Consider the following 12,570-nt stretch of genomic DNA (forward strand, 5'->3'; position numbering starts at 1 on the left):
AGCGCGGCGCTGCTTCGTGTGGCCACCGCGCGAGGTGCCACATCCCTCGCTTCGTGTGACACCCCGCACATGAATTCCCCGCTTTTTAAGTGTTCTGATTTTTGTTGGTTGTTTAATTCCAAGAGAGCACCCTGCCCGTGCGCTGTTGTTGCGCTTTGGTCGTGGGCTGCGTGCACCCCCAACGACACGGCCGCTCGTGCTGTACCGCTTTGAGCGCCGTGATTTTCTCTTCTCGAAGCGCAGCAGCGCCGCGTGGCCCGTGCGCACACAGCACACACACAGCACACACACAGCACACACACAGCACACCCACAGCACACAGCACACACAGCGCACACACAGCACATACAGCACACACACAGCACACACACAGCACACACAGCACATACAGCACACACAGCACGTACAGCACACACAGCACACACACAGCACACACACAGCGCACACACAGCACACACACAGCACACACAGCACACACAACACATACAGCACACATACAGCGCACACAACACACACAGCACACACAGCACATACAGCACACACAGCACGTACAGCACACACAGCACACACAGCACACACAGCACATACAGCACATACACAGCACACACAGCACACACAGCACATACACAGCACACACAGCACATACACAGCACACACAGCACACACAGCACATACACAGCACACACAGCACACACAGCACACAGCGCACACAGCACACACACAGCACACACAGCGCACACACAGCACACAGCGCACACACAGCACACACACAGCACACACACTGCACCCACACAGCACACACACAGCACACACACAGCGCACACACAGCACACACACAGCACACACACTGCACAGCACCGAGTGCGCCCGGGTTGTCTGCAGCGAGCTGTGTGCGTGGATACACAAAGTGGCACGCTGTGTTACACATTGTGTGTGTGTTGTGTTACACATTGTGTGTGTTGTGTTACACATTGTGTGTGTGCTGTGTTACACATTATGTGTGTGTGTGTTGTGTTACACATTGCGTGTGTTGTGTTACACACGAAGTGTGGTGTTATACATTGTGTGTGTTGTGTTACTCGTTGTGTATGTTGTGTTACACACGAGGTGTGGTGTTATACATTATGTGTGTTGTTTTACACGCAGTGTGGTGTTATACATTGTGTGTGTTGTGTTGCACACGAGGTGTTGTGTTACACACGCAGTGTGGTGTTACACATTGTGTGTGTGTGTTGTGTTACACACGCAGTGTGGTGTTATACATTGTGTGTTGTATTACACACGCAGTGTGGTGTTATACATTGTGTGTGTTGTATTACACACGAGGTGTTGTGTTACACACGAAGTGTGGTGTTATACATTGTGTGTGTTGCGTTACACGCAGTGTGGTGTTATACATTGTGTGTGTTGTGTTATAAACGAAGTGCAGTGTTATACATTGTGTGTGTTGTGTTATACATTGTGTGTGTTGTGTTGTATACGAAGTGTGGTGTTATACATTGTGTGTATTGTGTTATACATTGTGTGTGTTGTGTTACACACGAAGTGTGGTGTTATACATTGTGTGTGTTGTGTTATACATTGTGTGTGTTGTGTTACACACGAAGTGTGGTGTTATACATTGTGTGTGTTGTGTTGTATACGAAGTGCAGTGTTATACATTGTGTGTGTTGTGTTATACATTGTGTGTGTTGTGTTGTATACGAAGTGTGGTGTTATACATTGTGTGTATTGTGTTATACATTGTGTGTGTTGTGTTACACACGAAGTGTGGTGTTATACATTGTGTGTGTTGTGTTATACATTGTGTGTGTTGTGTTACACACGAAGTGTGGTGTTATACATTGTGTGTGTTGTGTTATACATTGTGTGTGTTGTGTTATACACGAAGTGTGGTGTTATACATTGTGTTGTGTTGTGTTATACATTGTGTGTGTTGTGTTATACACGAAGTGCAGTGTTATACATTGTGTGTGTTGTGTTATACATTGTGTGTGTTGTGTTATACACGAAGTGTGGTGTTATACATTGTGTGTGTTGTGTTACACACGCAGTGTGGTGTTACACATTGTGTGTGTTGTGTTACACACGAAGTGTGGTGTTATACATTGTGTGTATTTGGTGTTATTCATTGTGTGGTATACACCGTGCGTCGTGTCATTCATTACGTTGCGTTTTCTACATCGTCAGTGTGGGCGCTATGCTTGGTGCCGAGTGCCTGGGAACTGCGCCGCGTGATGCACTCCCGTGTCCTCCTGGTTGGCTGAGTGTCACGCACTCTGGCTTGTGTGCTCTACGTGCTATGCTTCGTGTCTTGTCGTACGCTCCACATGCTGTCTGCCATGAAGCCGTGAGTGCTGTCTTTATTTTTGCTGTTGTCACTTGCTTTGTCCTCCGTGCGGTGCCACGTGTTTGCCGAGTACACTTAAACTAACCGTGCTGTATCGTATTAAAAATATTCTTATTTTAGCAATTTGACACAAGCGTTGTATTGTGCCGGGGCCGAACGCACCGGCGTACACCGCCGGGGCGACGTTGGTGCCGAGCTTAGCTGGGGGTCGCGCGGGGACAGGAATAGGTGCCCGAGGGTGACGAGAACACGTGGCCGAGGTGAAAACAACCCTTGCCCTATGGCGAGGGAACCCGTGCCAGAGGGGAACAAAACCCGTGCCCGTGGGGGGGGGGGGGCAGAATCCGTGTGTCCGTGTTTTTCCCGAGCACTGAGAAGCGGCAAGTCGGCGGAGGAGACCCCAGCGAGGTCGTCTCCTACGTCCCACAGTCCGCCCGGGGTCACAAGCGACGACGCGCGCGCGTGTGTGCCGGCACGCGTCGCTGACGTCTGCGCGTGTTCCCGTGCCCCCCCCCCCCCTCTTGCAGGATGTCTGGCCGGGAGGCAACGTCCCCACTGGGTGCCGAGCGAGAGGCGGCGGGAGCAGGAGGAGGCTGCGCGCGGTCCGCGGGGTCGCGCGGCGGCGAGGAGCGCGACGCCTGCTTCGGCCGGGCCCCCTACTCGGCGCACGGCCTGCTCTACGCGGGCCCCGACGAGCTCCCCTGGGGAGCCCCCGACGTCTTCGTCAACAGCAAAGCGGTGAGAGGCGGCGGCGGCAGCGGCGGGAAGAGCGCGGCGCGTTTGGGTTGAACTTTGCCGATGGCAGCCGATCGAGCGCACACGCGCACCACGGCGCTCAGTCGCTGTGCACGGTCACAATGACGCACACTCAATCAGCCACTCACTCACTCACTCAGCCACTCACATACCTACCTACCCACTCACTCGCTCAGCCACTCACTCACTCACACACCCACTCACTTGCTCAGCCACTCACTCACACACCCACTCCCTAATCCACTGACACTCACACACTCACTCACTCACTTGCTCAGCCACTCACTCACCCAATAATACACTCATCCACTCACTCACTCGCTTCGCCACTCACTCATGCACCCACTCACTAATCCACTCACTCACACACTCACCTATCCACTCGCTCACTCACCCATCCACTCGCTCACACACCTATTCACTCACCCACTCATTCATCCACTCACTCACCCATCCATTCACTCACTGACTAACACACCACACTGCAGAGCACCTCACTTCCACTTCTTCCCTCGCACTGCTCAACTTTGGAATTCCCTCCTCCCACCATCATCATCGTCATTGTCTTTTCCCTTCCGAAGCTCTCCACCTCATAGCCTTGATCAATTCAATAAACGAGTTAACCCTTCGAAGATTACAACTCAGGGGATGCATGTCGTCCGCCAGCCCACTTTCCGTGTTGGGGCTGCGTTCGGCAAAAATCTGTGAATGAAATCAAAACAAACAAACAAACCAGTGGCTTGGAGGATGAAGAGGCGCGGGCAGAAAACGAGTGGTGCATCATTCAGGGAGGTTCGTCGCCCTGTGTGCGCGCACACCTCGACAGCCACGTCGCCCGCCAGGCCAATGCCACCGTTTGTGTGGACCAGCGGCCCTGCCGAGTCGGCCTCCTGGCGGCGAGTTATCCAAAACCTCAGAAGTGCGTTTAAAAAGTGATCTATGTTATAATTCGTTAAATAACGCGTAGAACGTATCAATAATTACTCTTAGGTGGAACGCCGGCAGCAAGACAATGACTTGAGTGGCCTGTAACGAGCAATGGAAACGATACGAGCGGCAGAAGGGAAGTATGTGATTAGTAAAGAGCGAATAGTATCCCAAAAGATGTAGCCGCAACACGTGATAGAGACACGGTTGTTAGAGGGGTCGTGGTAACTTGTGGGGGAGGGGGGGGGGGGTCGTCATCAAGCAGCGGTGAAGCGGTGCGTCTGTGTGCGCACGCAGTATGCATTGGCCGAACGTGGTCAGGAGGACCACGGGGATCGGTGTTCTAAAGAGAAGTGGCTACGAGCGAGATAGCCCAGGCATTGCGTGAAACGGTCATGCACCATCAGCTGTGGAGCCGCGGGAGACTCCGCGCTTGTGTCCGACGTTTGTTTTGCAAGAAGCCACGCGGTGGGAACGCCACTGCTGCTGACTACGCTGGCAACAGCCGCCGCTCGCATTTGCTCAGTTGACAAAAACAAAACTCAACCGCACTCATTATCCACACTGTGGCCTTTAAGGAAATATATATATATATAATTGGCAACGCTATCGGCAATGGCCCTTCTTCATGATACACAGGGATGCAGGGCCTTTGTCCGTAATGCACCGATTGTTGATGTTTTTAAATTATCCACTAAAGATGGGGACGTTGACGAGTGCGTTGAATTGTGTCGTTTGTTAATCGCGCATTTGCACCACTGCCAATGCAGCGTGACCAAATGACGTCTTCAAATTTGCTCAAAACCGGCGTGCGTTCCTGCATGTGGTGGAGGCGGCAGAATCGTCACGCGCGTCTGTATTCTGTCGTGCACTTAACAAATGTGAGAAAATCGTCCAAATTTGAATCCTGTTATGCAATGTGTTATTTTATTTTACCTTTTACCAATATGGCCTGTTCGTTTTAAACAGCCCAGCAGGCGTATCTGCAACATTGTCGGCCGTCGGTTCGTTGTGTGCTGGGTTCGATGGCCCCTGAGTATTGAAGTGTGGCTCACTCGGCACGGCTACCGTCCCAACACGAGCACACCACGAGCATCCACGAACACCCACAGGCACACCATGAACACACCATGAACACACCATGAACACACCACAAGCACACCGCTCGCGGGGACCTCAAGGCGGGCTCGTCGAGGGGGCGCGTGTCCCGTGGTGTGAGAGGGCATCTCTGCGGTCAGAGCCATGTGTGCAATGGCAGAGCCAGGATTTTCAGGTAGGGGGGGGCAACCCCTCCAACAATGGAAAATTATAGGAGTTATTAGTAAGTGAGGACTTGCCCCTTGCTTTTTATTCGACGCGTGTGCGGCGATGGCGCAGCCATCGATCGAGGGTCGAATTCGAACCGCGTTATGTGATCGGCATCGCGCTCGCTGAAGGTGTTTGCCTCTCAGGGAAATCGTGTACTGTATACGCAACTGCGCACAATTCTGTGAGTCACTTATAACTGCTTTGCCGTTATTTATTTCCAATTGTGGACTCAGACTATTGTCCTGTCATCTCATAGAGTCCCTGGCGCATAATAATATGCTACACAGTGGTAGTGGGGGTCGCAAAATGCCGATTTATTACTAATAAACCCCAATGATCCGATCGAAATCCCTAATTTCGATCGGATCATTCGGGGGGCACGTGCCACCCCACACCCCCCTCCCCCACTGGCTCCGCCAGTGCATGTGTGTGGGGAGTGTGGGACCTAGAGTTGCCGCCCGTCTGGGGTTTGTCCCGGACGGTCAGGGAAATGGCATCTGTGTTTGGGTGGCAGGAATGGACTTGGACTGAGATCTGGTACCGGTATTGTGTTGAACTTTATTAGAGGTCACTGCATAGTTTTGACAATAGACCCAGGCTGACTTTAGAAATATGTACAGGTGTGATCTGGAGTGGAAAAGGTGGCAACGCTAACCCAACCACCCATTAACTTTCTCACTCACCCACTCATTCACTTACTCACCCACTCATCGACTCAATCATCTGCGAAATCACTTAGTAACCCACTCACTCACTCGCCCATTCACTCACGCACACGATACGGTTGTCACCTGTCCAGGAATTTACATATGTGTTCGGGGGGCAGGGATTGATTTGTATCGAGATCTGGGTGGTAATGGGGTTATCGCAGGATTCTGAAAAATGTTGATAGTTCAAGGCTGACTTCAGGAACACGGCCGGGTTTGGTCTCCCGTGGGAAAGGCGGCGACCCTGGTGGGACCTGCGCTGACCCCCATGCCTTGACCTTGTTGGGAGTGGCCGCTGGCCCACGAGAGGTGCGGTCACAGAAACTCCCGGCACGCGGCTTCAGCGCTGAGCCACGGCAAAGTGCCAGTGCCGGTCGCGCGTTAGCGCAGACTGGGTGCACTCCCAGCGTCGGAATTGGTGCCATCTCGCCCCCCAGCCCCCTCTCAGTGGTCATTACCTTAAGGCCTCTCGCATGTAATTCTGACAATTCAGACTGTGTCCTTCAGTTTAATATATCCATTCGAGGACGTCATTGTGCCAATCTTTTCTATTCATTTCTGTTGCGAGGGAAGCACAGTCACTGCCAGATATCTGCGTGGCCGGTTACGTTTGCCAATAGACGATTGCAGCCGCTTTCGTTTTCAGCTCCTTCATGAAGGTAAGCACCAGATGGATACATTTGTTTTACTTTACGCTTGACACAAAATATTTGATTGTGCTTCCACTCAATGCAAGTGGCTGCAGCTTTGGTGTTTCGGGGGAAATGCAATCTACGAATACACCGCCACACCCTCACCACGCCAGCAAGCGCAAGGTCGAGCGGGCGAGCCGATCACTCCAGGGCGATAGAAAAACGGTGGTGTGCAGTACCTGCTGCTGTAGCTGCAGCAGCAGCACAAGGGAAAGAGCTGGGTCACGCGTGCCGCGCGAGTGTGCGCGTGTTCACTGGCGGCGCTGCATCTCAAGTTAGCTCGCAGGGTCGGCTCAGACCACCCCGTGCGTGCGTGCGCGCGGACACAGCGATACTTTGTGCGGGGTTTGCCAGCTGGAGAATCTTGCAGTGTGCATGGGGTTCTAGGTTTCACGCTCACAAACATAGCAGGTGATGTGTCGGCACAAACGGGGGGCGCGGAGCAGTATCCGTATCCAATGGTTTGTCACGGGCGAGGGGAGTTCAATAAACTCCTTTAATCAGCACTATTGCAGATAATGGGAAGACAGACCACACAGCGCTGTCAAATCCGGAACAGATAAAGAGTTAACGTGTTTCTTGAATTGAGCAAGGCTATTACTGTCATGAGAGCTTTGGGAAAGAGCGGCGATTGGAGGGAATTACAAAAGTGGAGCAGTGCACGGTGAGGTAGACAGAGAAGCGTTGCGGCCCTGCACTCGTGGGCGAGTTGCGAACCTGCAGTGAGTAATAGAGGGGCTTGGGTTAGATCGCGTAAATATATTCACATGAAAACAATTATTTCATGGGGTAGCGATATCATAAATTCCTCATTGGTATGCGCCAAATCTGTCTCTTGAATAGCCAAGTAAAAGTCATTTCCTGCTCAAATTATAAATATATTTACGCGATCTAACACATAAACCACTATTATGGATTATATTGTTCGCGAAACCCTACTAGTGCGTGTTAAACCGACCTGCAGCAGCGTTGAGACAAAGCCGTCCACTTGGTCTGTGGCGACACTCCAACCGCCGCAGCGGCAGTGCAGATGCACCAGTCGGGTGGTGGCCGTGCGAGGTTCGAGGGCTTGGCTGGAGTCTCCCTCCTCGTGGCGCTCGCTTCGTTCCACCTGCCATGTGGCCGACGATCGCGGGGGATGATGGATAATTCTTGCAAGGCGCTTCGTCGCTCACGGAGAGTGATTTTCACTCTCCGTTCATCACAATGTGTGCCTAGAAACGATAAGCTGTATTCGCGGGTATTCTTGTGCGCGTGTTAATCTTTTGTCATATACACGTGCCAGCATTCTGTTGCGTGCGAGTGCGCGTATTATTCCATTTTGCAATTATCATGTAAATTTTTAAACACATGAAAAACAATTATTTCATGGGACAGTGGTATTCTAAATTCCCCGTTCGTATGCTCCCAGATATGTCTCTTGGATAGTCAAGTAAAAGTGATTTACCGCTCAAATTGTCTTGGAGGTGTCAGGGCTCATATCTCTCTCGTCTCCGGTCCCGCCGAATGCAGTGGTGTAAATTCCGATTGCAATCCCGAGGGTGCGTTTATCAATAAAAAAACCATATTTAACTTCGCTGCATAGTGATACCCATTTCACCGACCCTGAAAGGATGATAGGCACAGTCAACCGCACCCAACCTTGCGATAACGAGCCGCTCACCCTGCCACGGAGCCACCTGGCCGCGCCTGGTGAGGGCTTATCGCTCCACACTCTGGACTCTGTTTTGTCGCGCTCTGACTACGAGGGGGTGGCATCGCATGGACTGCCGAGCCAACGGTCAATCAAAGGCGCTGCAGGCTGATCACACAAACACCGTCGCCCAATTTCCATTGCGCTCGTCACCACTCGTGATCGACGCGTTGCACGCGAGTCAAACGCGCGTTTTCGTACGGGGGAAGGAGTTGGATGCTCGCGTGGTTTCTGCGTGTCTCTGGCCGGAGTAGCGCTGTTGAGTGCGTGCGTCAGGACGGTCGCTAAGCATCGAGCTCGTGCGGATGAAGCGCGAGGCGCTCAGGCAATCGCGCACCGCACGGCGCCAGCTCCGCTGGTGGGAACCGCGGTGCGGGGAGGGGACAGGGGCGGGGGGGGCAGCGTTTGCATTGTGCAACCGATGTCCCACAGTGTTGTTGACCCTCGAGGGAAGATGGGCTGAGCTGAACCTAACGAAGCCCTCCTATTCTTCCTGTGCAAAATCATTTGGCGTCGCTGCCTCGTTGGCAGTGGTGCAACAAAGCACCGATAACAAATGTTCAACGCATTCGTCAACAACGCCTCGGCCTTGAAAGGAAAACTCTTCGTGATGGGCAACGTCTTGGGCAACGGCCCTTCTCCGAGCGCACGCCCGCTGCCAGCGTAGAGGATTCGCATCGAGCGCCGACGTCGCCACAGCGGCATGCGCTCCACTCCATCTCTTCCGCGCCAGGCCTGCGTTATTCGACGGGTGGCGGTCGCTACGTCGGCACTTCTCACAACAGGTTAACGCGTGTTGCCGGCACAGGCCCCGACCACACGTGCGGCGTACTGGTGCTGTTCACAATGTGTTCCTGTTCCTACGCCGCGGTTTATCCGTGGAGGGGAAACGGTTGGCGAGCCCAGGCTGCTGCTGCTGCTGCTGCTGCTGCAAGGACGAATCGGTTTCGACAGCGACGCTTGTGCATTTACGTTTGTGCCGCTGCACGTGAACATAAACCTTGTTTGTGTTCGCCTTTCGGTGTTAGTGATGGGAAAATCCTTGCCCCGTGCTGCTGTAAGGGAAATTCGTGTGGAAATGCCACATTTCAGGTGGCCAGGTGTCTCGGTGGGCAATTACAATGTCTGTGTGCTGAAGCTGGCACTGGTGCGGTCCTAGGTTCTATTTTTGGCAGCCGCCTCTGATTTAACCTCTGATTAAACCAAGTTCTATGGTGTAGTGAGTTGAACGCCTCAGCCCGGTCACTAATGAGCCTTTACGAGAAAAAAAACATCACGTTAAATTTGGTTTAATCTCGCTTATTCCAGCTCTTTGGATTATAATCGTCGACTTTTATTGACATTTGAAGAACATTCACAAAAGGTCAAGTACACGTTTGCTTTGTCTAAACAGGTGGGAAGTGCGTTCATAGTCAGTGTGCGTGTGAAGAGCCGGTTGCTGGGACTTCAGAAGTAGTTCTGCAATGTTATGTCCCAGGGGCGATTCTCCGTGATGATGCTCTCTGTGAGAGATTCACAAATACATCCGAAGTATTTCGTGGCATGATGCCGATGGCGCGATGGGAAAGTAATTCGGGGGGAAAAGACGAAACATTTAATCAACAAATCCTGAAGGAGAACACCGAACAATGGCGACTCACCTTGTTTTAGTTTCATCTTTAACCCTGTTGTCTCCGCTCTGTTGTTTCTGCTCTGATGTCTATTTGGTTGTCTCTGCTCTGATGTCCATCTGGTTGTCTCTGCGTTGATGTCTATCTGGTTGTCTCTGCTCTGATGTCTATCTGGTTGTCTCTGCTCTGATGTCTATCTGGTGATCTCTGCTCTGATGTCTATTTCATTGATTCTGCTCTGATGTCTATCTGCCTGTCTCTGCTCTTGTTTCTATTTGGTGGGTTATGCTCTGATGTCTATTTGGTTGTCTCTGCTCTGATCTCTATTTGGTGGGTTATGCTCCGAATGCTATTGGCTTCATTGTTGTCCTTAGTTTTTATATGTTTTGCTTTTGTTATTTTTCTGACCCAGGTCACTCTTGCAAGTGACACTCGTGCTGGTCTCATTGAGAGCTCACCCTGATAACACAAAACCAATTTGAAACGTTCACCCTCACCGTGCTATCGGTTTGACAGACAGAGCAACCGAAGTGCGCAGCCATCATGCTGTGAACAGAGCTCTGCTGATGCGGGGGGGGGGGGGGTAGCCTGCGGGCGGCCGCCGCTTTGGTTGGCGAGGCCGCACGGAGCCGCGTGCCTGCGAGTGGCCCGACGACACGCGTGCCTTTCGGGACTCGCCAGGAGCCAACTCAAGACCATCACCTGAACGGCCCCGAGAGAGCTGAACAATTGGCCATTTGTCGGGTGTTGGCGGGTTTGCCGACACATCTATATTTATGTGATCTAAAGCAAAAAAAATACCCTTTATTATGAACAAAACTGCCCGTTCATTTAAATAACTATCACAAAATGACCGTTAAGACTCCCCTTGTGTCCTTTATTGTTTGCGTCGAACTAGGATCCAAATCTATCAGAGAGGGCCCTTGCCTATAAACATGTGGCAGTTTCACCAGCAATGATTTAAGCAAGTCTGATTCTGTTAATGGGACGCTGAATGTTGAAAGTGGTCCAGAGTTTTCTCGTAATGTACCAATGCTGCTGATATTAGGCACTCCCAGTAGGCCAAGTGGCTGATGGGATGTGTAAAACGACTTTTTCTTTCGATGTTGAGCGATAATCATTGTAAATGAGGCGTCGTGTCTGCTGTCCGAGTTGTGTGCCTGGCCGCCACGGCGCCCGTGTCTCCGCGTCGTGTCTCTGTGTTGCGTCTCCGTGTCTCTGCATCTGCGCATCTCCGTGTCTCTGCATGTCAGCGTCTTTGAATATCTGCGTCTCCACGTCTGCACGTCTCCGAACTTGCAGGGGGCCCCGAGCCAGTGGTGTACATTTCAGCATTTTCATTGTGTCCGCCCTGGAGCGGTGATGGGCTGAGTCGATCCCTGATTCAGATTTGAGCACGCAGCCTTGCAATCATGACCGGAGCGCGCTGCCACGCTCCCAACACTGCGCGTTGAACTGTGCAAATGTGCGAGGGACGAGTTTCACATTCCACGTTTTCAGATATAGTCTTTTTTGGAGATTTTCAAGTCAAATTCCAGATTTTATTTGGTATTTTCATGTTTTCTGGGCATATCTCGATTGCACTTTATTCGTGTCCATTTTGTGCACTGCTTTTTATCGTTTCATAGTTTTAAGTGTTAATGATCAGATTAAAATGTTAAGCAAGGTCCCTCTGGTAACATTTTTATTATTTGTGTAAAAATGTTCATATTTTAATAGTTGCATTAAAAGTAACATCACGTTACGTCGTTTTATCTATATTATATACACAACACTAGTGTACACACAACACTAGTGTAGACACAACACTAGTGTACACATCACTAGTGTACACACACCACTAGTGTACACAAAACACTAGTGTACACACACCACTAGTGTACACACAACACTAGTGTACACACACCACTAGTGTACACACATCACTAGTGTACACACACATCACTAGTGTACACACAACACTAGTGTACACACACCACTAGTGTACACACACATCACTAGTGTACACACACCACTAGTGTACACACATCACTAGTGTACACACAACACTAGTGTACACACAACACTAGTGTAGACACAACACTAGTGTACACACATCACTAGTGTACACAGCACTAGTGTACACACAACAATAGTGTACACACACCACTAGTGTACACAGCACTAGTGTACACACAACACTAGTGTACACACATCACTAGTGTACACACCACTGGTGTACACAGCACTAGTGTACACACACACATCACTAGTGTACACACAACACTAGTGTACACACACCACTAGTGTACACACAACACTAGTGTACACACATCACTAGTGTACACAGCACTAGTGTACACACAACACTAGTGTACACACATCACTAGTGTACACACCACTGGTGTACACAGCACTAGTGTACACAGACATCACTAGTGTACACACAACACTAGTGTACACACACCACTAGTGTACACACAACAATAGTGTACACACACCACTAGTGTACACAGCACTAGTGTACACACAACACTAGTGTACACAC

General features: G+C 51.0%; 1 protein-coding gene across 2 annotated transcripts in view; it reads left to right on the plus strand.

The window, feature by feature from the left end:
* The first annotated feature begins 2,878 nt into the window (after positions 1-2,878).
* Positions 2,879-12,570, plus strand: part of LOC133350384 (transcription factor Sox-5-like) — a 278,499-nt gene continuing 268,807 nt past the window's right edge. For both annotated transcript variants that reach the window (XR_009756057.1, XM_061564709.1), the window contains exon 1: positions 2,879-3,088. Coding sequence is in view for 1 of the 2 variants with exons in the window: in XM_061564709.1 (XP_061420693.1) it covers positions 2,879-3,088 (210 nt within the window). In the remaining variant the exon portion in view is untranslated. The remainder of the gene's footprint in view (positions 3,089-12,570) is intronic.

Source organism: Lethenteron reissneri, chromosome 33, assembly GCF_015708825.2.
Source record: "Lethenteron reissneri isolate LAM-NWPU_2019-01 chromosome 33, ASM1570882v1, whole genome shotgun sequence".
Taxonomy (NCBI): Eukaryota; Metazoa; Chordata; class Hyperoartia; order Petromyzontiformes; family Petromyzontidae; genus Lethenteron; species Lethenteron reissneri.